The sequence below is a fragment of the Chelonia mydas genome, chromosome 2, assembly GCF_015237465.2.
Source record: "Chelonia mydas isolate rCheMyd1 chromosome 2, rCheMyd1.pri.v2, whole genome shotgun sequence".
Taxonomy (NCBI): Eukaryota; Metazoa; Chordata; order Testudines; family Cheloniidae; genus Chelonia; species Chelonia mydas.
The window spans coordinates 9,089,782-9,115,080 of NC_057850.1; the positions used below are offsets into that span (position 1 = coordinate 9,089,782).

At 50.0% G+C, this 25,299-nt stretch overlaps 1 protein-coding gene across 10 annotated transcripts in view; it reads left to right on the plus strand.

Moving 5' to 3' along the window:
- Positions 1-25,299, plus strand: part of PTP4A3 (protein tyrosine phosphatase 4A3) — a 168,421-nt gene that overhangs the window by 112,787 nt on the left and 30,335 nt on the right. For 7 of the 10 annotated variants that reach the window (XM_037891918.2, XM_037891925.2, XM_037891917.2 and 4 more), the window contains 2 exons: positions 11,138-11,874; positions 24,433-24,525. In XM_037891918.2, coding sequence (XP_037747846.1) covers positions 11,770-11,874; positions 24,433-24,525 — 198 coding nt within the window. In that variant the 5' untranslated portion in view covers positions 11,138-11,769. Of the gene's footprint in view, positions 1-169; positions 426-4,585; positions 4,606-11,137; positions 11,875-13,092; positions 13,137-24,432; positions 24,526-25,299 lie in introns of those variants that run through there. The other 3 variants (XM_037891921.2, XM_043539020.1, XM_043539021.1) reach the window with 3 other exon arrangements.

Consider the following 25,299-nt stretch of genomic DNA (forward strand, 5'->3'; position numbering starts at 1 on the left):
CGGCCAAGCCGAACATATTCAACAGATGCAGGATTTTAAATATAGAAAGCAGGTGTCTGCAGTGAAAGAGAAGTTCCTCAGTGCTTATCTGAAGTGCAGAGGGGCTTTCACCGGATACTCCTTTCAAAACAACCCCGTCAGAGCTGCTGCATCCTGACTGGGGCGATTTGGGCAAGCCTGTGTGATGTGACGGGTTATTAATAGCCCTCAGAAACGTGATACTCAGCTACTTCACTTCCCAGGAGGACAGTGGGGATCTGCTCCTCATCAGGTCACTTCCTCCGGGAAGGTTTTAAAAGGAAGAGAATTGAATAACTTAGCACTTTGGCTGCAGGGCACTGTGTCCATCTACTCACTTCCAGCACACAAGGAAGGAGTTTGTCATCCTGACACCCAGGGCTGGCACGCTCACGTCCTCGCTTTGGGTAAGATTTCAGAAACATTTCCAGGCGCTGAGCTCGCTGCAGCAAGACTGGGAAAAGACGTCTCTCAAAGCTCAGGGCTTCAGGCAGTGGGGGACCCCCTCCTTAGAAATTCAACTTCGCTGAGCCCCGCGGATGCTGTAGGGAACCACACCTTGCAATAGTGACTGTTCTTTGGGGAAAACGTGAGGTGAGCTTCGTCTCTTCCTGACTCAGGCCGTAACATGGGAAGCAGTAGCTACCTGCGAATCTCTTAGAGGTCCACTGGAAAACTCTGCTGATTTACTCAGGGTGAGGACTTTCAGACAGACAAGCTGACTGACTTGAGTCATCTTCATTTATTGAGGGGTTCTCGGTGTTTCTGCAGCAGCATCGCTCCCCTGGTATCTGTTGGAGGTGCCTGGGATAGATTGTCATTCTGAAACGTGTCGGGGGCCTAGATGTTTTACAGGGAAGATTGCCGAGTCTGTAACTTGAAGGCAGAGCGTCTCTTTCCAGTCTATCCTTTGTTGTAAGAGGGGATAGAATTCGCGTTAAGACGCATGGAGCACTGATTTGTTATGGGTTTGTTTGTTTTTTAATGTAAGTCACTGGGTGCCCTTTCAGGGGTGACCAGTACAAATGGAGTATGTTCTTAGCTCCCCTTTTACATTGCTCTCTTACACATTCTCGTTCCTCCCCATCCCAGATTGGTGTAGGCATCAGCAATGAAAGAGGAACGCAGTTCCTCTGCAGACATGCAGTTCCTCTGTGCCAGTTTAGGAGCCTTCCCTCTTAGGATTTGGAAAACTAGCTGGACAAAGGAGAGACCTCCTCCTGCTCCTCCCAGGCTGGTATCTCCAGGGAGCAAAAGGATAGCCTGCACATATAGTCTAACTTTACGCTGTACAGTGATAAGTTCAGACATGGGATCACTGATTGTGCTGGAATGCTTCAGGCGGCTGACAGTTCTCACAGACCGTGGTATCCATTGGCCTTGTCCGGTTTCCACATGTTGCCCTTGGAGGGTAAAACCCCAACAGCCTTACATTAGCGCAAAGGAATTCACACAAACTAAGTTTCCCAGGCAGGGAACCAAATTTCCACTGAGGTTCTGTGGAGAGTGGGGGTGAGAAGAAATGTGGCCCTTTGGACTGGGGCAGGAGTTGAGGGTGGGGGGTTCTAATCTCTGCACTGCCTATGACTCGCTGTGTGGAAATTGGCTAATCAGTTAACCTCAGCCTGTTATCCCCATTTCACAGATAGGTAAATCCTTTCCCCATCTCATAAGAGCAGTGCCCTGAGTTATCAGTTGTTATTTGTGCAGTGACTTGAATGTGCCAAGTGCTGCATAAACATGACGTCGTTTCATAGGTCCACGTTGCCCCAAGTCAAGATGTAAAGCCTGTCAGAAGGTTTTCAGGGCAGGGCAAGGATCTCCTCCTGTTGTGTCATTACACTGGACGAGCTGTGGGGCACACCCCCAAACCCCAGAGGTCGCTTGCCCTGAGGTTCCCCTCCTTGGAAGGGGATCTGTCCAATTACTATTCATCAGTAAAGATGCTTTGCCATTATGTCTCCATCTGTGAGAACTCTAGCTCAGGTAGGGACTGCCTCTCGCAATGACCGTTTGGTTTTCCGCCCCCCCCCTCTCATTTATACTTGCTGCCCATTTCAGTGTTGCTGCCATGTGACAAGTGGATGGTTTGACTCTCCTGCTGAAGGTGGCTATGTAAACGTCGCAGGAGGACTCACGGGTGGTGGCATTCTTAGGAAAATCTGCTTTCTCTCCGTGTCAATGTATTTTTCTGTCCACTTGAGACTGGCTAGGCCAGTGCGTGGGCGGGGTGTTGGGGAGAACCGCTAAGATACTTCCTGCTGTGGAGAGCCACAGCAATTTTCAGAGGGCTGTTGCTGAAACTAGGGGCCTACGTGTGGCTTTGGGGGTCTGGGGTCAGGCCCGTTAATGGGAAAACTTGGCCTTGACTGAGTCGCCACAGAGCCTAGGGAGGAGAGGAGGGACAGGCTTGTGCTTCAGCCACGGGATTAGGACTCGAGAGATCCGACTATCCGATTTTTTTCAAGAGAGCGCAGATTTCCAGAACTGTTCATCGCCCAGCGTGCGGAGCTGTCTTGACTGTCTGGCCCTTCATCTTTGCGTGCTTGGGTTCCCTCTCTGTATAATGGGGGTGATTGTACTTCTTTTCTTCCCCCCTCCCTCCTTCGTCTTGTCTCTCTCTGTGGGCGGAGATGGGCTGTTAATGTGTGTTTACGCTGCGCTGAGTGCAGTGGGGCCCTGGTCTTGCTTGGGGTCTTCAGGTGCTGCATAATTCTAATAATAACGGTACGTAGCTCCCAGTGACAGCAGGAATTGCTTTTAGCTCTTTTCCTAACGTGTCATGTCAGGGTTGGACAGCCCATCACCCTCTCCCTCCATCTTTAACCCCTTCCTGGATGTATGTCAGCAGTCTTCAGAGGCATCTGCTGAATTGAACGAATAAGGGGGGGACGCTGGATAATGCAGCATTAGCATGGTCCCTCGTGTAGTGTAAACGGTAGAGGATGGCACACAGTGGGTTAAGTCTCTGCTAGCAGCCTCTTCCCTCAGGTGTGCTGTGAAGCGCTGTGACAGTTCCAGTTGCTTTTTTGTGCTGCGTCTACAACAAGAAAGAACCAACCAAAGATGTTGCTCTGCTCAGCCACCTCCCGTTTCAGTTTCCTTATGTGCTTATGTTCTATTTTGAGTCTCTGGCCACGCAGGGCTAAGCAGCCTGTGACCTGGGGAAGGTGTGAGTTTTTCAAAACAAGAGTCTGCGAGTGGCTGAGTGGGGTGATCAAATGGGGAGGCTGCCTCCAGCCGGGATGGTGGGGTGCATCTCCTTCAGCCAGGCAGGTTGCAGACCACATGCTGGATATCCTCGAGTCATAGAAATTAGGGAGCTCCTCCATTTCTCCCACATTCACAATCTCCTGACGGGTTTCAGAGCAGCAGCCGTGTTAGTCTGTATTTGCAAAAAGAAAAGGAGTACTTGTGGCACCTTAGAGACTAACCAATTTGAAATGAGCTGTAGCTCACGAAAGCTTATGCTCGAATAAATTGGTTAGTCTCTAAGGTGCCACAAGTCCTCCTTTTCTTTTTGCGAATCTCCTGACGGGCCACAGTTGTTCCATGCGGAATATACACAAGGGCTCTGTCTAGTTTCAGGGCTGTTGAGCGGCAGAGGCTTAAATGAGGGGCCATTGAACCTGGCTGTTCTTTAACAATGTGTTTCCCTGTGAAATGCACAAGAAAATCCTTCCTCACAGGAGTGAGCGGCTCTAAAGGCTGCCTGAAAAATGCTCCAGATTCTCTCCCTCTGAAATGAGTCAGATTCAAGAGGTCACTGAAGCACTGGGGCTTTTACCAATTCTCTTGGGAGACTGTTCCACAGCCAGACATTTCCCCGTGGGAGGGGATTTTAGCTCTATTTTTCTTTTCCTTAATCTTCTCCCATTACTGTTTGATATAGCCCCACGGACCGCCCTCCCCGTTGATTTTACAGCTTTCGGTGGGAAGCTGTTGTGTGCTGCCTCTTATCATGTACCCCAAGACCTGGGTGTTTGGAGCTTCTATGTACGTCAGCAGTGATTACGGAGTTTTCATTAGCCCCTGTTCCCTAAACCTCCTGCATCCGTCACGAATGTTTGTGCATGCACCAAAGCCAGCTAAACTTCAATAGGAAAAGGCTTCTTATAGTTGCTTTGCACTTCTCCCTTCCCCAGGATGGCTATTGCTGACGTTTGTCTCTGGCATATTCCTCACGCCCCTTCTTACAGCCTGCATGTTTCACGTTGCTGCTGTCAGTTACTTATGTGCACACACAGGGACACTCTCTGCTCTCCATCTACCCTCGTGTACTAATAGCTTTATTAATAGGTTTCCAGCTCCTCAGGAGGCTTCTAAGAGGAATGCGCCTCTGATTTCATGCCTCAGGAACAGGCACTGACTGAAGAACCAAAAAAAGAGAGCGAGGAAAAGCTTAGCTGACCTAAGAGTATTAGAAGTGCATTTACTTGACATTAACCATTGAGCAGTGTCAGTGTCATGTGGCTGCTTAGGGCAGGCTGACTGGTTACAAGCAGAGTGAGTTATTCAGGTCAGAAATCATGTGTGGTTTCTCCTACCCTACTGTGTTGTGTTTGCTTGGATACTAGCAACTTAAAGGTAAGATACAGATAGACATTTCAGATTCTCTCTTGATCCCTGCGTGTGTGTAATAAATTGCATGCTGTTGCTTGGAAACATAGACAGACATGGCTATAAAGTCCCTAATCTCAGATGTTTCGTTACAGAGCGTTAACAGCAAAATATCTTGATGCTGAAGGGTTTTTCTCAGCGACTGCTGGCTCAGATCAGCTTTAATTGTGGCAGATGGTACTTGCATTCGGAGGAACAAGTACCACATTTGTATTCCTAAGGTGGCACTTAAAGCAGCTTCTCTGTCTTGGCAGTGTGTCAGTGTGTTTGTTGTATTTGCCCAACAGAAGGGGGAAGATAAGCACAGAGTTCTCCTTATAACATGGGTAAAATGGCTTTTAACCATTTCCCTTCTGTCTCGGGCAGTAGGTGACTGCACTGAGCAGTGATTAGTTTTCTAGCCCATGAGCCTTGCAGGGACACAGCGCTGCACCAGCTGCTGACTGCACTTTTTGAAAGTGGTCACTTCCAGCTTTCCAAGCCATAAATAAGGGGTGAGTGTGAGCTGCTTTCCTGCCATGCCTCGCATTGCTAGCACTGCTGATGTTTCGTAATGACATCTCTCTTTAAATCGCATGTTGGTTGTTTGTAATCTCCTGCCCATCCTGTAAATCCAGACAGAGATTACTCTCGCCTTCCTTCCTCCCCAGCTTTTTGTTAGCAGACCAGCTTCCCAGCAAACTTGCCCCACTAAATCAGCTGCCAGCTGAAACGAATCCTCCTCCTTGGTTATGTTTATTTTCTTTCCCCCACTGCTTTCCCTCCCTCCGCTGCTGAGCTGTCCAATTGCAAACTGCCCCCTGAACCACAGGCTAAACGTGCCCAGATGATCTTGAAGCAGAAATACATGGCACTCAGCAGGCACACTGTGCAATTTTGATCTTCTGTGCTTTATAGTATCCCCTGGAAACACACAAAAGTGGCTCTTTACAGCCCAAAGTGCTCTATCTAGCTGGTGTCAATCAACCAGAGCTGCGGGATGGGGTGAGGCGAAGTTATCTATCTGACCTCCATTATCATACTATCTGAGCACCTCACAATCTTTAATGTATTGATCTTCACCGTGCCCCTGTGTGAGGTGGGGCAGTGCTGTTACCCCCCATTGTACATATGAGGAAACTGAGGCACAGAGGGACTTAGTGACTTGCCCACGGTCACCCACAGAGTCTGTGGCAGAGCAGGGAATTAAACCCAAGTCTCCCAAGTCCCACGCTAGCACCCTAATCACTGGGCCATCCTTCCTCCATAGAGTCAACTAAGTTGGCCTTAGTTTTGTTTGGTTTTGGAGTGGAATACAGTATTTCTGATGGAAAGGAAACCAGGGAGTGTGCTACTTATATCCAGCTACATCCCAGTGCTCTTTCCACTAGGAGATGGTGTGTCCAGCTGGGAGGCGCGTGTGTTGTTATTTATTTGTGTTGCTGCATTATGTAGGAGCCCTTGTCAAGAGCCAGGATCCCATTGTGCTAAGTGCAAACGCAGAACAATGTAGAAGGGAGGGAAGACCCTTATTTTTATTAAGTAGTATTTATTAATGACACTCCTCCTCAGACCCAAATAGGAGAGAATCCATAGGGGAACGAGCACTGTCGCAAAGGGCCTTCCTCTACTTTGCTTTAATTTGGGCAGAGATGGGCATCCAGTGTGTTGCAGTTAAATCCTTAATTTCTCCCCTTTTTCCTTGTCCTCAGTTCTGTCTGCTCCCAACCCTTCCATGGTAAGGCCGCCCTCCATCTGGCAGAGGACTCTCCTGCAGGGGGACCTGCAGATCCTATCAAATCTCCCCTTCCTGGCTGAGTGACAGGAGTGAGGTGCTGTCAGCTGCTGGAGCCTGGAGACAGCAAGGCTGGGATGAGAGATCTACCTTTGTTGACCTTTTGGTCCCAGCCACTTCTGCGCTGGCCTCAGTAACCAGTCAGGCTCCTTTCTGAAATGCTGCCGTTTTTCATACCCGGGAGTCCCGGCTGGCTGCTTGTAATTGATGAGGCTTTGGGGCTGTGAAAGGAGACATTTCACCTGGACCAACCAGCCCATTTGTCATTCTATCTCGATTACTCATATTAGTGCCTCACAGTTGCTAACGTGTTTTTCTAACGGCCCAGTGCCGATATCCTCAGTGTACAGATGGGGAAGTGAGTTTAAGAGACTGACTTACCTAAAGTCACACTAGGAACGTGGCAGAAGCAGGACTTGAACCCAGGGTCCCCCAGCCTTCCTCTCTTTCTATGATGGTCACCTTGGTATCTTGCTTGTTAGAATGGACGCTTCCGCTTTTCAGGATATCTGGGGTTCTTGTAATTTTCACTCCATGCATCTGAAGAAGTGGTGTTTTACCCACAAAAGCTTATGCCCAAATAAATCTGTTAGTCTTTAAGATGCCACCGGACGCCTTGTTGTTTTGGGGGTTGTCGTGGCTTCCAGTGGAGTTGCAGAGGCTGCAATTGTGAAAATGCTGTCGAGCTGCCTAAAAACAGGGCTAGGGCTCAGGCAGAACCTGTCGCGAATCGCCCCCAGCCCGCTCGTTCACGCAGAGCACGTTGGTTGTTAGTTTGAGTTACTCAAAGGGCGGGGAAACCCCGATTGCGGGGACAAGGGCAATAACAAAGAGCTTGAAGGGGACTCAGTGTGCAAGCTGGGTTCAGTTCCCGGCCCTGCACAGATATTTCCTGTGTGACCTAGGGTAAGTCAGTTACTGAGTCTCTCTCTGGGTATGAGAAAACCCCCAAACCTCACAGCAGTGAGTCTCAGAACCCCGGTCAACTGACTCGGGCTCATGGGGCTGTAGCTATTGGGCTAAAAATAGCAACGTAGATGTTCCCACTCAGTCTGGAGGCCAGGCTCTGAGATCCAGCCCCTCACCGGGTTTCAGAGCCCAGCTCCAGCCCGAGCGGGAATGTCAACACTGCTGGTTTTTAGCCCCGTTGCACAAGCCTGTCAGTTGACCTGGGCTCTGAGACTTGCTGCCGTGAGGTGGGGTTTTTTTGGTGTGTTTGTTTTGCTGTGTAGACATACCCTCTCTGCCTTCCTTCCCCTGTAAAGTTGAGCTACTTCCTCCCTCCCAGGCGTGTTGTGAAGATAAAATCCCTCAGCGATTGCAGCCTCAGATACTAGGGTGTTAGGGCCATATATGTACCTAGTTAGAAGAAAACTTCAGGCTTGAAATACCCATCGGTAGGCAGGTATAATTTAGGAGTGAATGAGTCTCCTTCTCTTGTAGTGGGGAGCACTGGCCTTTTGTGATGCAGCTGGAGTCTGCTGGGCTAAAGAATCTGATCTTTTCTTGGGACTTAAAATTATCTGCCCTGTGAGATCTCTCCCTCCCCCTCCTCCCCCCCGCCCCCGACTCAAAACCTTCCCTGTGCTGTAACCCTGGACATCTTTCCTTGCTAGGTTGGTTTTCTCCCCTGGACACACAGGCTGCCTCAACATTAGAACTTGCTGTGGTGGGTCAGACCGGAGGATGCAGAGCGTTCACCATGACCTGTGGCGTAATGGCCTTGGCCAGTTGTGCAGCCCTGTGTCTGTGGGGACGTGGCGGCAGCAGAGCCTAGATACCATGGTGGTGGGGCACGAAGCGTGTCTTCAGAGGGAGTGGGGTGAGTTCTTCTGCTGTCCTTCGCTGTGACCAAGGGACCCCTGAATCCTGAGACTGGATTTTTCCTGTGGCTGTCTGGGCTAGGAGGGAAGGGTGTGCTGTTAGCACATCCTGGCTAGCACATGCTAGCTAATATGTTTGAAGTGTCTGGTGTACTTAGCGCAGGTTAGATAATGTGTGTGAACATCACACCTTTTGCATCCTTCTCTAGGCGAGGCTAATCACAGCATGCTGCAGGGGGCCCTGGACTGGTACCCAGGAGACCTAAATTTCATTCCCAGCCCGACATATTGGGCCCTGGGACAACTCTTTCCACACCTTGGTGTGTTTGTCAGATAGTCCTTACCCCGCTTCGTAAAGTGCTTTGGGATCTATGAAAAGAACTAAGCAGCAGCTGCTTCTAAATGCCTTTTTAAAAGGACCCGTGTGTTACTGTCCTGGCATGCCCAAGCCCGTGTTTAGATCCTGCTCCAGTATTGACTCTGTAACGAGTGGACTGTTACGGGGTGGATCAGAAGTACGTGGCTCCTGGCATAGCATGTGGGGACAGAGATCTGCTGGAGCATGGAAGTGTTCAAATGTGGCGGGGGGATTTAATGGGGAACTAGCAGCGCAGATGAAATGTATAACCCTTGTTGCTGTCCCTTTAAATCAGAGGTGGGCAAACTACGGCCGCGGGACCATCCTGTCCGGCCCCTGACTTCCCGGCCAGGGAGGCTAATCCCCGGCCCCTCCCCTGCTGTTCCCCCTCCCCCGCAGCCACGCTGCCAGCGCTCTGGCCCAAGGGGGCGGGGATTCCAGGGGGGCAGTCAGGGAGCAGGGGACAGTTGGATGGGGTGGAAGTTCGGGGGGGGGGGGAGGGGACAGGGAGGGTTGGGGAGGGGCTGTCAGGGGGCGGGGGGGGGCGGCGGCTAGGGGCCGGGGCGGTCAGGGGACAAGGAGCAGGGGGGTTGGATGGGTTGGGGGTTTTCTGAGGGGGGCAGTCAGGGGCGTGGAAAGTGGGAGGGGGCCAGATAGGGGGAGGGGGCCTGGCTGTTCAGGGAGGCAAAGCCTTCCCTACCCAGCCCTCTGTACAATTTCGCAACCCCGATGTGGCCCTCTTTAAATCATACAAATGAGAAATTGTATTGGCCCAGGGCGGGGGACACATTTCCTAACAGCTGCCTTCCTGCGCGGCTGCTCCTGCAGGGGGAAGCTACACAGCAGCTCAGACTCTTACCTTCTCAGGGACTGTTCTGGTGAGCAAAGCTGCTGAAGAAATCCTGAGTCCGTGCTCTGATGGCTTCAAACCCCCAACCTTTCCTGAAGGCCCCAGTGCCGCCTCTGCCCTCCCAGCCCCGAGGATGCAGTAACTGATTCTTGGGTGTAGCTAGTCATTCTTGCACGTTTGCAAGGCTCGTGAGATGGATCCACTCTGTCTTTCCCCCCCGCAGAGCAGACAGCTGGGTTTCTCTGCAGCTGTCCCAGGTTTTTTAATAGTTAGAAACAGCTAGAAATGCCTTGCTGTAAGTTTCTCAGAGCTAAGCCGAGCAGTTTAACTTCCACCTGTGACCTGCTGACCACCCTTCCCGTCCTAGGCTAAGCTGATGAACGCAAGCCCCCTTTCCCGTGAGCTGCTCCGCCCCTCAGTGGACACGCCCCCCCATGGCCCTGCCAATCCAACCAGGGTAAGGATTTGCTGTGATCATCATCGGACCAGATCCCAGCTTGTTAGGAGAGCTTGCTGCTAGATTCCCATGCGCCGTTGGCAGCAGGGTACAGTGTGGTTCCAGCTGCATCTGTTAAAGGCAATTGTAGTGTGTTGTCGCAAAGAGCTGTCTGCCGGTCGTAGGGAAGCCCCAGGTGGTGTAGAGGCAGTTGCCCACCTGTGTGGGGCTGTGAACCCTGGAGAGAATGTCGCCTGCGTCTTCCCCAGAGCACGGTCAGGCTTCTAGCACGGTTCAAAGAGCTGAGCTCTGGCTTCCCAGATCCATGTGTTGGGCGCTGGGCGTGTCTCTCTGTATAGCAGCGCTGGGCAGGAGCGGGAGAGCATCTCCAGTGCCAGGCCTTGGACTCCGAGCCCCCGCCGTCAGGCTTCGGGAGGGGAAGCAGCCTTTGTCTGAAGGGACGGCTGTCTTCATTGTCGAGCTGCTCCCTACGCTCAGGGGTCAAGTAGCAGGTGAATGTTTTCAAAGCAGATAATTACTTGGCTGAATGCTGTGGATGCTCCATCGGTGCTTGTCCGTCCCGCGGGGTATCCCAACGAGCCGTGCTAGAGCTCAGCCATCCATGACCCGGGGCAGGCAGCTGGAGGCTCACACTGAGTTGTAGTACCCGCGGGGGAGCTGGCCAGCAAGATATGAAAATGGGCCTTCCCAGAAGACGAGTCATTCACGAATTTCTCTGCGTGGCAGAATCGCGAGAGAGTGGGGTTTGCAGAGGACGTACAGGGTGACTAGTGCCTATTGTGTGTTCCTCTCACACCTTTCACCTGACAAATACATGTCGCAGTCGCTCAGCCTCAAAGCACCGCCTGACCTGGGCAGATGGCACACCTATTGCTAACCAGAGGCAGAGACGAGACAGAGTGGTTTCCCCAAGGTTACCTGCTTCGCTAAGGGCAGACCTGGTAATAGAGCCCAGGCGTCCTGGCGACGAGCCCTCTGCCCGGCCACTTGCCTGCCTGGTTTCTGTTGAGAGCATTTGCTGTTAGGTGATCTGATCTCATTACATCCACCTTAGCTGGCCCTTAGTGTGACAATTCCTGAAGTGTTTTGCTCAGGGCTAGGGTGGAAAAAGGGCTTTGGCATCAGACACAGCAGCTGCGTCCCCTACTAATTTTGGCACTTCGTGGCCCGGTGTAGCTTTCTCTTTACTCGATCCCAACCCCACATTGATTTCATCCTGTCTGTTTCTCCCTTCCAGGCTCTCTCTGCCGGTGACTGGCTGTGGATTTATGGAGGTGCCGGGGAGCAGCTTTGAGTATTGCCACGCACAACATTGTGCCCACTGAAGAAGGGTCTCTGCCGGCTCTCCTGCCCCTGGGTCCGTGCCCTCGGGTTTAACCATTCAAATCTCCCGTGCATGGCTCTCGCAGCCAAGGGACTTCTGCTGGCTGCTGCCACAGCCTGATCCGCTTCGGGCCCCCATCGCTGCTCCCAAGTACTCCACCTATCCAGATGGGGTAACGTGACGGCGCGCAACGGCACGCAAGGAGGTTCCCTGATGCAAAGGCCTTTCTAGAGAGGAAAGCAAGGAAACCGGACGGCGCGGAAGGCAGGGAGGGCGGCGGCTCTGGATTGCACGCCCAAAGGAAACTGACACTACAAAGGGAGATTATTATTTTTTATTATTATTATTTGGCTTCAAGCACATGGCTTTTTGTGTGTGTTGGGGGATCTAACACACTCCCAAGAGCTGGGAATATTTGCACAACATTTGTGTTGGGGTTTTTTTAAATTACTTCCTCTCCCCCCCAAAACACCAGGTGTTTTTTGTTTTTTTTTTTTACCTCTCGTCCTTCTTTCTTTATTTCCCCCTGCCACCCTCACTTCACCATGGCCCGTATGAATCGGCCTGCACCTGTGGAGGTCTGCTACAAAAACATGCGGTTCCTGATTACCCACAACCCCACCAATGCCACACTCAGCACCTTCATAGAGGTAAGGAGGAAATGCAGGAAAGATGGGGGGGTGGCTTAGGGAGTTGGTAGTAGGATATAGAGGTTTGAACTCTCAGGGACACCAGTTCAAATCTAGCCCGTCTCTTGACTGGGACTCAGGAGATCTCGGTTCAGTTCCTGGTCCTGCAACAAACTACATAAGTGCCCCATGGCAAGTCATTTAATCTCTCTGTCCCTTAACTCCCTATCTGTAAAATGGGGCCAGTAATACTGTCCCTTCTCCTCTCACCCTTGGTCTGCCTTATCTGCTAGGATTGTAGTGTCTTTGGGGCAGGGACTCCCTATACTACAACTCAGATCTACGACTGAGATTTAAAATGAAAGGAAATTGGGCATTCAGCCCTCTAAGCAGCTTTACCAGCCTCACCCTACGTGTACGTGCAGCTCCCAGCACAAATGGTCCCTGGTCATTTGGGGCCTAGAGGTGGTGCTGTAATACAGGCCATAACACTCCTCCTTTGCAGGCGTGTCAGTCCAGAGCCTCTCACCACCAGTACCTGGGGACTCATTTGGAGTGACGGAACAGTTCTGAGCGCAGGGCACCCTGTCACCCAGCTCCTTGTTCACACAGCAACCGTGCCGAGGAGAAAAATATCTCGTAATATCTGGATCTGAAAATGGATACTGCTTTCCCCGTTGCGAGTACTCACCACTAGGCTGCTCAGCATTCATAATACACAGCAATTTGGAGAGTCTCTGATCCTCCGAGACCCATTCGCCAGACAAAGGCACTTAGCCATAGATCGGTACAGTGGGTTGCCTTTGACCAGATTCATAGATTATAAAGCCAGAAGGGGTCAGTGTGGTCATCTGCTTGGACCGCATGCATAACGCAGGCCATAGGACCTCCCTGCAATACTTACTGCATAAACTAGAGCTGATCCTTGAGAACAGGGGTGGGCCAACTACAGCCCAGGGCCCACATCCAGCCCTCCAGACTTTTTATTCCGGCCCTCGAGCTCCCATTGGGGAGAGGGGTCTGGGGCTTGCCCTGTTCTGGCGCTCCAGCCACGGAGTGGGGTCAGGGGCTTGCCCCACTCCGCACGGCTCCGGAAAGCAGCGGCCTGTCCCCCCTCTGGCTCCTACGCGTAGGGGCAGCCGGGGGCTTGGCACCCAGGAACCGCGACCAATGGGAGCTGCGGGGCGATGCCTGCGGACACGGCAGTGAACAGAGCTGCCTGCCTGCATCTTCACTTAGGAGCCGGAGAGGGGACATGCTACTGCTTCTGGGAGCTGCTTGAGGTAAGCACCGCCCGGGGCCTGCACCCCCAACACCCTGCCCCAGCCCTGATCCCCGTCCCGTCCTCCAAATCCCTCCGTCCCAGCCTGGAGCACCCTCCTGCACCCACAACCCCTCAGTCCCAGTCCCAGCCCCACCCCAGAGCCCGCACCCCCAGCCAGAGCCCTCATCCCCTCCTGCACCCAAATCCCCAATTTCGTGAGCGTTCATGGCCTGCCCTACAATTTCGATACCCAGATGTGGCCCTCGGGCCAAAAACTTTGCCCACCCCTGCTTTAGAAAGGCATTCAACCTTGATTTTAAAATTGCCAGTGATGGAGGATCGATCACCATCCTGAATCTAGTTCCAATAATTAATTGCCCTCATTGTTTAAAAAAAACAAAAGTGTGCCTTATTTCTAGTCTGACTTTATCTTCAGTTTCCAGCCACGGGATAGTGTTATTCCTTTGTCTGCTAGATTGAAGAGCTCTCTTATCAAATATATGTTCCCCATGTAGATACTTACAGACTCTGATTAAGTCACCCCTTATCCTTCTCTCCATTAAGGTAAATAGATTGAGCTCCTTGACTCTGTCCTATAAGACAGGTTTTCTGTCCTTTAATCGTTCTTGTGGCTCTTCTTTGAACCCTCTTCAATTTATCCACATCGTTGTTGAATTGTAGGCACCAGAACTGGACACAGTATTCCCACAGCAGTCGCATCAGTACAGCTCCTTTTTATACATCCAAGGATCACATTAGAGAAAGCCTGTCTCAGTCTAGTGTCCCCGGGCTCCCACTTCCAAGCTTCTCTTTGTATTCTCTGTGACTGCAGTTAGCTGACTGCATTGTTCTATAAATATTTCTGTGGCTGTGTCTGCAGGAGGACAAGGGGGAGGCGTTGGGAGGTAGTCGGTTACCTGACTGTAATCACCCTTGTCATGCCAAAATCTCAGAGTTGTGGCAGGGTATCCATGATGTTTATCATCTCCAGATCACTGTGAGCCACTCTGTTCATGCTTAGCCTCCTGGCCTCTCAGAAGAATTGAAGATACATCTCAACTGCCGCGTTCTCCCTTTGTTCATTGGGCTTGTACCTCACCTTCTATCGGACGCAGAACTGAAACGTTCTGGAGCTCAAGCTGTATCGCTGTTTGAGTCAGAGTGAAAAACTGCTTCCTTATAGCACTTGATCACCCCGGCATTCAGAGTAAACTCTCATCTCTGTCCTCACGTGCACACCCTCCCCTCCCATCTGCCCCCACCAGTTGTGGAATTTTATAAGTTACATTCTCACAGCCACAGCCCAGCAGCTCCTGTTCCTCATTAGGCTTAGCAGACTAAAGGCGACAGAGATGCTTTGGTGATGCTGCACAGATAACAATCTTCATGAGCTCACTGTCTGGGCTCTGGATCCCACTGGCAAAGCAAGTAATTGCAGGGTGGTAAAATTAGAAGCGATGTGTCTGGCATTATCTGCCACTTCGCACGTGTGTGGGGAAAGAAGGGTGTGGCTTCGACCCTGTTCTTCCACCAACGAGAGAGTTTTAGTTCTGTGGTCATCAAAATGGAAAAGGCTAAGTTCTCCTAAGGAGACCTGAGCCTAGTCTAGTTTACTTCGCTCACATGCACATGTTCTTCTGTTGATTGAACACATGATATCCCCCCTTAAATGTATACAGCATCTTCCATTCCAGAAGATCCCAAGGTATTTAAAATGCAAACTGACTTCATCTGCCATTCGAAACCAGCCCACCTGTGGAGCATTCATGTGCAGCAGATGAAACATGTTGTCAGATCTAGATTACTGTTCTTTCTTTTGCACCATCCACGGAGCATTTTATTTACTGGTTCGTTGTGAGTTAGTGTCAACTGTCCATGAGCTCTCAAAGTCACTGCTAGCTGGGACGCAGCACAAACAGAATCTTGAGAATTCAGCACAGCGGGAAGGGACATGTACGCAGGACTCTTCCCGTGCAGAGCTGACTTGAAGCTGGGGGTGTTGAACAACTGATTTGCGACAGGTTGGAAGTAAGGAGGCTAATCACAAGCCATGTTTGTGGCATAAAATAAAACCTTGTTATATGCGCTCTTCTCACCATCATCTCAGGCTTCCTGGCACCATCTGGGTAAAGGCATGAGTTGGAGCTGGCTTGCTCAGCTGTAATGGCTTGCCGTTCAGTATGCCAAGCACTCTGAAACGGTCAGACATATTCTGAGGATGCTCTGCTCAGAAGATGGCTGGTGCGGCCTTCTGAGCCAAAGAAGAAACTGTCCAAGATAGAAAAAATAATCCCTTCAGAGCCTGAGAAGCAAACACCTGCTGACACCAGAGACTTCCTTTTCACACGTGCAAAGGACCCACCAAAGCAGGTCTGAGCCGTACAGATTTTGAAGGGAGGCAGGTACATATGCTGTGTGTGAGAGGGAGAAGGAAGGGGAACATTTTAGACATGGTGGGAGGAGGGAGAGCACCATAAACCTTTCCCTAGGGTTTGCTGTTTGCTCATAACTTTTTGAAGCATCTGGTATGAAAGTAGATTTGCCACATTCAGGCAAGAAGCAATTCAGATGATTTTCCATAAAGTGTAAGGTAGCTGATTTTGTCAGATCGAAGTTCAAGGCCAGTCCATGGTCCAGGTGATAAGCCATGCTGGAAGTGGACCAAGTCTTTGACTGCCTGTAGCATCCAACTAAATTGCTTGAGGGATGTAGCAACAAAGCTCTCCGGTTGATCAAGAAGGTGACCTATGTAACTTTCAAAATCCTTACTGCATTGGTGAGTGAAACTGAAACAAGTGGTGGACCCGGAACCTAAAGATACTAATCTCTCACATCAGAAGTGGGGGTTTTTGCACAGCGTTGTAAAAGCAAATCTAAATTCTTTCTTTTGAAGACTTGCACCTGCATAACTGAGAAGGGCACTGGTGGTTAGACACCGTTTATTGTAGGCATAGAGCAACAAACTGAAATGCAGTTGGACTTCGGGTTCAGTTGGATTGTGTGCAGTTTAGCCTCCACTTCTTGTTGCGTGCAGTCTGGCTCCCAACTTTCATAGATTTGTAGAGTCTGAGGCCAGAAGGGACCATTGTGAACATCTAGTCTGATGTCCTGTATAGCACAGGCCCTAGAACATCTCCAAAATAGTTCCTAGAGCAGGTCTTTTAGAAAAACATCCAACTTTGATGCAAAAATTATCAGTGAGGGAGAATCCACCATGACACTTGTTATTCCAGTGGCTAATTACCCTCACCCTTTTAAAAAAAACAAAACACAATACGTCTTGTTTCCAGTCTGAATGTGTTTGGCTTCAACTTCCAGCCATTGGATTGTGTTATCCCTTTGACTGCTAGATTGAAGAGCCCATTGTCAAATATTTGTTCCCAATGTAGACGCTTAGACTGTGATCAAGTCGCTTTTCTTCTTTATTACTGTGTTAGGCATAGACTCTCATGCCTACAATTGAGTATTAATAGCCTCTTTTACAATACTGAGCGCTCCTGTTATGCATGTGTTGCTTAAAGGGACAAAGTCAACTTTTAACGTCTGGTCCATTTGAAAAAGAGTTTAAAGTAGCTTCAAATTTTACTTGCACACAGAGTCCCCCTACCAGATTTTGTGGTTTTACAATTATCTTTCTCTATTTTATTAAAAGGGTTTTCTCTCCTCTCTTGCTGTGTGAAAGACAAGCATCAAACAGCACAGGAAACAGACCAGCTGACTGGAAATACAAGGAAAGCAGTAAAACTAACCACACAAAATGTTGTCAGATGCACAAAAGGATAAAGAAATCATTATTTATAGTCCTCTTCAGTGTTACTTGCACCAATAGTAGGTTAAAAAAATTAATTTCAAGCTGGCAGTGGTTTAAAAAGTGTATTCCACTACAGTTCATAAGAATCAGTGGTTCCACATCTGGCTCCATGGGATTGTGTGTGTCACTAAAGTGTGTGAGCGCGTACTGGCTAACTGCTTACTGCACTGAAATCTGATGCAGCTGTCATCGCTCCTGCACTGTGACTAGCTTTGTTTGTCAGGTTTATTTTTTTTAATGAGCTGCTCAGGATGTGCAATAAAACATGACAGGAGATGTCACCTGTGCTTGTTAGAAAACGTAGCGATGGTGTGAAAATGTTCACAGTAATCGTAAGGAACCTGCAAAGCATTAATGGCTAAAGTCAGCCCTGACATAAATAGGAACAGTACATAGAATCATGGAATATCAGGGTTGGAAGGGACCTCAGGAGGTCATCTAGTCCAACCCCCTGCTCAAAGCAGGACCAACACCTTTGACTTTGGCTCCCATCTGGGGAAGAAAATTGCTCAGTCCTCTGAGCACCTAACATTGGGGAATTACATGTTCACAGTGTGGTCACACACTTTTACGCTGCCACAGACATCCTCTGTAACCATGGGAAAGTCACTTAGTCGCTCTGTTCCTCAGTTGTAAAGTGGGAGATAGTAGCACTGCCCTACCTCACAAGGACACTGTGAGGATAAATACTTCCCCAGTTGTGAGATGCTCCAATCCTGGGGTGACGGAGACCATAGAAGCATAATAGATAGTAAGCCGAACGCACTGAATAGTGCTTATTGGGTGGTCATTTTTGTGTTCTGAGATGCTAGTGAGGCTGATTTCCCCCGCCCCCAGTGATACATCTGTCTATACCGAAATATCCCTGCATGTTTCTCAAGGGGCGCGGCGGAAGCCCCACTGCTTGAGCAACGAAAAACGTGGACTGGACAGAGCACTGGAGGAATATACTACAAGTAATAACTGCACTGGCAGAAGACAAGATGGATCGTCGAATCATAGAAATATAGGGCTGGAAGGGACCTCAAAGTCGTCCAGTCCAGTCCCCCGCGCTGAGGCAGGACCAAATCAATCTAGACCATCGCTGACAGGCATTTGTCCAGCCTGTTCTTTGAAACCTCCAGTGATGGGAATTCTACAGTCTCCCTTGGAAGCCTCTTCCAGAGCTGAACTACCCGTATACTTAGAAAGTTTTTCCTACTATCTAACCTAAATCTCCCTTGTTGCAGATGACGTCCATTATTTCTCGTGCTACCTTCAGTGAACATGAAGAGCAATTGGTCGCCGTCCTCTTTGTAACAGCTCTTAATGTATTTGAAGACTGTTATTGGGGCCTCACTCTGTCGGCTTTTCGCTAGACTAATCATGCCCAATTTTTGTAACCTTTTCTCATAGGTCGGGTTTCTAAACCTTTTATCATTTTTGTTGTTATCCTCTGGACTCTCTCCGGTTTGTCCACATCTTTCCTCAAGTGTGGTGCCCAGAACTGGACGCAGCACTCCAGCTGAGGCCACACTGGAACCAAGTACAACGGGACAGTTACCTCCCGTGTCTGATATACATCACTCCAGTTAATACTCTAGATGTTCTCTTCCATCTCTCCCTTCTACAGTGTGTCTGGATCCCTGCTCTTGTGCACCACAAGCGTTTTATTGGGGAAGGAGGAAACTTGCAGGATTTTATACTTCACTATGTTATTGTTAACTAGGCTTTGCTGTAAAACACACAGTGCCCCACCTGAGATTAGGGCCCCACTGTACAAACCTAGAGCAAGAGACATTCCTTGCTCCAGGGAGTCTCTCATCTAAATAGACAAGACAGAGAGTGCGAGAGGAAACAGGGACTTGCCCAACGTCACTCAGCAGGTCAGTGGCAGAGCCAAGAATAGATTCCGGGTCCAGCTTCCTATCCAGGGCCCTGTTAATTGGACCAGTTGTCTCCTGTCTGCTGCAAACATTCCTGGAGGGAACCTGGTGAAGTGTTTGCAGTGCGCAGTCTTACCGGAATTCTTGGGGCCAAGGCGCGCGTGATGCAGAGCCAGACGGAAACACACCATAGCCGAGGACAGATGAGAGAGTGCTCCCTTTATCTGTGCGTGGAGCTAAAACATTCTCTCTGGTGTCGCTCTGTTGAGCTCTTGGGACCGTAGCCAATGTGCTCTTTTGAGCCATTCATTTTCCTGGAATTGGTTATGTTGTCCATGGATGTTGTTTGGTTTCGTGGGCAACAAGATGAGCTTTTGCAAACCTCCTTGGGTTCAGAATAAATGCCCCTGCTTGTGTTTACGACTCGAAGGAGCAGTGAAGGTGTCCAGTCTTTTTTGCTGTAGCTTAAAAATATCCCACTCTTGCCTACACCAGATTTTCTGTCTTCGTGCCCTGTGATTTAACATCTGTCTGCCTCTTAAAACTTGTTTACGTGAAGGTTTTTGTCCAAGTTTCTCTAGGCAGCACCCAGGCCCTTTGACCACAGTGTCATGTAGCCGTGCTCTGAGCAGGGTTAGATGCCAGTAACTATTATTGATTTGCGTTACGGCAGTGCCTAAAGATCCCCAGTAAAATCAGGGCCCCATTGTGCGAGGGGCTGTATAAACACAGAGTGAAGGACACACTCTGCCCAGAAGAGCTGAAATGGGCACAGAGCAGTGACGTGACTTGCCCAGGGTCATGAGACAGGTCAGTAGCAGAGCTGGAAATAGAACCCAGGCTTCCTGAATCCCAGTCCACTGCTCTAACCGCTGAACTACACTGCTACTCATTACAGTCACCCCAAGTATGCCAAAGCCCCACTCTGCTAGAGGCTGTCAGAACAAAACAACCCACCTTGCCCCAGAGAGCTTAATCAGCTGAGCTGCATCAGTGCTAGACTAATTGTTGGCAGATCTGACAAACGTTTCTAATGCCGACACGCACCTTTGTGTGGGAAAACGTAGCTTGTAGTGAAGTTGCGGGAAGGTCTCGCATTGCAAAGTCCCTGCTGGAGCGATGTCCAGAAAGGTGTCCAAAGACTGAAGATTTCCTGGACAGAGGTCAGGATGTGCTTCTACGGACACAACATTCTGAAGATTCAGAGCAGGCTGCACTGCGGGGACAGGAGGACGGTGAAGAAATTTGGCAGCATGTGACCTCCAGAAGAAAGGGGAGTGTCCATGTACCAGCAGCGCAGATACAGGTAAGCAACCGTTTTCATGTTCTCTCCACAGGTACTAATGTGGAGAGGGGACTAGATGATACATCTGAGGGAAGGGAACAGAAGGAGACGCTGCCGATTGGAAGGCATGAGATGCACTGTCCTAGGGATGGGGGTTCCATGGCCACCGCTCCCAAAAGAAGGAGATGGGTGGTGGTGGTCGGGGACTCTCTCCTCAGGGGGACTGAGTCATCTATCTGCCGCCCCGACCGGGAAAACCGAGAAGTCTACTGCTTGCCAGGAGCTAGGATTCACGATGTGACGGAGAGACTGTCGAGACTCATCAAGCCCTCGGATCGCTAACCCTTCCTGCTTCTCAACGTGGGCACCAGTGATACTGCAAAGAATGACCTTGAGCAGATCACTGCGGACTACATAGCTCTGGGAAAAAGGAAAAAGGAGTTTGAGGCGCAAGTGGTATTCTCGTCAATCCTCAACGTGGAAGGAAAAGGCCTGGGTAGAGACCGTCGAATCGTGGAAGTCAACGAATGGCTATGCAGGTGGTGTCAGAGAGAAGGCTTTGGATTCTTTTACCATGGGATGGTGCTCCAAGAAGGAGGAGTGCCAGGCAGAGACGGGCTCTGCCTAACGAAGAGAGGGAAGAGCATCTTCGCAAGCAAGCTGGCTAACCTAGTGAGGAGGGCTTTAAACTAGGTTCATCAGGGGAAGGAGACCAAAGCCCTGAGGTAAGTGGGGAATTGGGATACCGGGAGGAAGCATGAACAGGAGAGCGCGAGAGGGGAGGGCTCCTGCCTCATACTGAGAAAGAGGGATGATCAGCAAGTTATCTCAAGTGCCTATACACAAATGCAAGAAGTCTGGGAAACAAGCAGGGAGAACTGGAAGTCCTGGCAAAGTCAAGGAATTATGATGTGATTGGAATAACCGAGACATGGTGGGATAACTCACATGACTGGAGCACTGTCACGGATGGATATAAACTGTTCAGGAAGGACAGGCAGGGCAGAAAAGGTGGGGGAGTTGCATTGTATGTAAGGGAGCAGTACGACTGCTCAGAGCTCTGGTATGAAACTGCAGAAAACCTGAGTGTGTCTGGATTAAGTTTAGAAGTGTGAGCAACAAGGGTGATATCGTGGTGGGAGTCTGCTATAGACCACCAGACCAGGGGGATGAGGTGGACGACGCTTTCTTCCGGCAACTAACGGAAGTTACTAGATCACAGGCCCTGGTTCTCCTGGGAGACTTCAATCACCCTGGTATCTGCTGGGAGAGCAATACAGCGGTGCACAGACAATCCAGGAAGTTTTTGGAAAGTGTAGGGGACAATTTCCTGGTGCAAGTGCTGGAGGAACCAACTAGGGGCAGAGCTCTTCTTGACCTGCTGCTCACAAACCGGGGAGAATTAGTAGGGGAAGCAAAAGTGGATGGGAACCTGGGAGGCAGTGACCATGAGATGGTCGAGTTCAGGATCCTGACACAAGGAAGAAAGGAAAGCAGCAGAATACGGACCCTGGACTTCAGAAAAGCAGACTTTGACTCTCTCAGGGAACTGATGGGCAGGATGCCCTGGGAGAATAACATGAGGGGGAAAGGAGTCCAGGAGAACTGGCTGTATTTTAAAGAATCCTTATTGAGGTTACAGGGACAAACCATCCCGATGTGTAGAAAGAATACTAAATATGGCAGGTGACCAGCTTGTCTTTTAACAGTGAAATCCTTGCTGATCTTAAACACAAAAAAGAAGCTGATAAGAAGTGGAAGATTGGACAAATGACCAGGGAAGAGTATAAAAATATTGCTCGGGCATGCAGGAGTGAAATCAGGAAGGCCAAATCACACTTGGAGTTGCAGCTAGCAAGAGATATTGAGAGTAACAAGAAGGGTTTCTTCAGGTATGTTAACAACAAGAAGAAAGCCAAGGAAAGAGTGGGCCCCTTACTGAGTGAGGGGGTAAGCTGGTGACAGAGGATGTGGAAAAAGCTCAATGCTTTTTTTGCCTCTGTCTTCACTAACAAGATCAGCTCCCAAACTACTGCCCTGGCCAACACAGCATGGGGAGGAGGTGACCAGCCCTCTGTGGAGAAAGAAGTGGTTCGGGACTGTTTAGAAAAGCTGGAAGAGCACAAGTCCATGGGGCTGGATGCACTGCATCCAAGAGTGCTAAAGGAGTTGGCGGATGTAATTGCAGAGCCATTGGCCATTATCTTTGAAAACTCATGGCGATCGGGGGAGGTCCCGGACGACTGGAAAAGGCTAATGTAGTGCCCATCTTTAAAAAAGGGAAGAAGAAGGATCCAGGGAACTACAGGCCAGTCAGCCTCACCTCCGTCCCTGGAAAAATCATGGAACAGGTCCTCAAGGAATCAATTCTGAAGCACTTAGAAGAGAGGAAAGTGATCAGGAACAGTCAGCATGGTTTCACCAAGGGCAAGTCATGCCTGACTAATCTAATTGCCTTCTATGACGAGATAACTGGCTCTGTGGATGAGGGGAAAGCAGTGGACATGTTATTCCTTGACTTTAGCAAAGCTTTTGGTATGGTCTCCCACAGTATTCTTGCCAGCAAGTTAAAGAAGTATGGGCTGGATGAATGGACTATAAGGTGGATAGAAAGTTGGCTAGATTGTCGGGCTCAACGGGTAGTGATCAATGGCTCCATGTCTAGTTGGCAGCCAGTATCAAGCGGAGCGCCCCAAGGTTCGGTCCTAGGGTCGGTTTTGTTCAATATCTTCATTCATGATCTGGAGGATGGCGTGGATTGGACCCTCAGCAAGCTTGCAGATGACACTAAACTGGGAGGAGTGGTAGATACGCTGGAAGGTAGGGATAGGATACAGAGGGCCCTAGACAAATTAGAGGATTGGGCCAAAAGAAATCTGATGAGGTTCAACAAGGACAAGTGCAGAGTCCTGCACTTAGGACAGAAGAATCCCATGCACTGCTACAGGCTGGGGACCAAGTGGCTCGGCAGCAGTTCTACAGAAAAGGACCTAGGGACTACAGTGAATGAGAAGCTGGATATGAGTCTGGGATGATTTAGTTGGGGATTGGTCCTGCTTTGAGCAGGGGCTTGGACTAGATGACCTCCTGAGGTCCCTTCCAACCCTGATATTCTATGATTCTCTGAAAGATATTTTCCTGCGTAGGGAAAAGGAGGCTTCTCCATCCCAGGACGCAGCCCCTTTTCATAGCTCTTCTGCCTTATTGTACAAATACAAATTAATCTTCACAACACCTGTGCCAGACATGTGGCACAATCCCCATTTCATAGCAGGGGAGGGTGGATCCTGGCTGGAACAGCCAGTCATGCTGGAGAATGCTAACAGCGTGGTGTGAGGAAGAAGCTATATCGGGCGAGAGTTAAAGATTAGACACTAGAACGCGTGCTGGTGTGGTTTTGTTTGTCACCCTTTCGAATCTCTTCCACGCTAGCTTGAAATCACTTGAATCTGTGTTCTTTGTTAATAAACTTAAGTTTTACCGCAGACCAGCTCAGTGCTGGGTATTAAAGGGCCATGTCTAACCCCAGCTGAGCTATCAAGCTGTTGTATGGACTGGCTCTTTGGAGGCATTGAAGTAGGTGTTACCTCTGACAGCGTTCAGCGAGAGGGACCGGATACTTCAGGGAAGACAGTTTTGGGGAGACTCCAAATTGGAAGGGCTTTTGGGGTCACCCTGCAAAGGAGTAACTGGAGGATGAAAGTGCAGGGGGAGACCTTTATGCTGTGGACATGGTGCTGGTGTCAGGGCTCCGCCAAAGCTGCACAGCGTATGGGCACCTGAGGTTACCGGGCAGGTGTTAACAGACCACCTTACTGGTCTGGGTGGACCCCCAAAGCATCACACTGGTGCTGACTTGCCCAAGGTCCCAGTGAGTTGGTTTCTGCCAGAATTGTTGGGGCATTTTGATTTATGGGCTTGTGTTCCGACCACATACCGGCTATGCCATAACGGGTGAATTGTGTGTGTTGGAGGATTTTGTTTTCAGGTCTAACACTGGAAAGGAGTCGGGGGAGCCATGTTGGAGGGGCTGGTGGGAGGATTAAGGGGATCATGAATGTAAATGTGGAGAAAGCAGAGGGTAAATACTTCTTGCAGCCCTAAACCGCTCCCTGAGCACCTCACCATACCCATCCTGGTCCTGACTCAGCCAGGCGCTTACACGTGCTCCCAGCTCACTCAGCATGTGATTTGTGCTTGCACATGTTTCCGTGCCGGGCTGAGTCTACATCTGGAAGGAGAGCCACGCAAATAGCACGGGTGAGAAGAGAGGCCACGTGCCTGTCTGCCCTCTGGTAGGATTGCTATAGAGAAGATGTGTCTGTAAGTAAAGAGTCTCCCCTTCCCTTTCCAGGATCTGAAGAAGTACGGCGCGACGACAGTCGTGCGGGTCTGCGAAGTGACCTACGACAAGACTCCCCTGGAGAAGGATGGCATCACAGTAATGGTATGTAGCCTCTTCAGGTCCTGACCAGAGCGTCCCCTTTCTAGTAGCCCCTTTCGGTCTCTCTCCCAGAGCTCAGGGATGAGCAACCAGCTGCTGCGGGAGGCTTTTGAGTCTGGGCACAGCCAGCCTGTTACAGTGCAGGGGAGATGGGCTAGATCAGTTCTCCTTACTTCTCTGGAGTACCCCCTCTCTCCTCGAGCGCGACCTCCACTTTACTAGACAGTGCCCGCAGCCTCCCTTTCCGACATGTGCCCGCAACAAACCACAGCAGAGCCAAGGCCACGCCAGACCCTGCTGGGGTTCAGAGCAGCCCAGCTTCCATTTGGGGCCGAAGGAGGCAGGCCACACCCAGGCATTGGGCCTAGACTGCTAGTCACAGCTTGAAGTAACAGTGCTGACGTATGTACCCTGTGCTGGGAATGATTGGATCAGATCCCTTCGCTGGGAGCCCCTTCTCTACCCAAGACATTGATGCCCAAGCTTAGGCAGTACCTGTTGGTCCCCATCTCTCCCATATGTTTCAGTTTTGTAAATATTTGCTTTGTTGCCGTCACAGACCCTTCCAATAACTTCTCAGCTAGCAGCTGCCTTTGGAGCTCATGCTTCCGTTCGGCAGCTATTATAGCTTCCTTGAAGTGGTAAAGTGATAGGAGGGTTCAGTTGCTTTGTGACTAAAGGCTATAAAGATGCTGATCGCTTTAAAGGGGAAAGGAATAAACCAGGGGTAACCAATTATTTTTTGTTAAGGTCCAAATTTCTTGGTCAAGATATAGT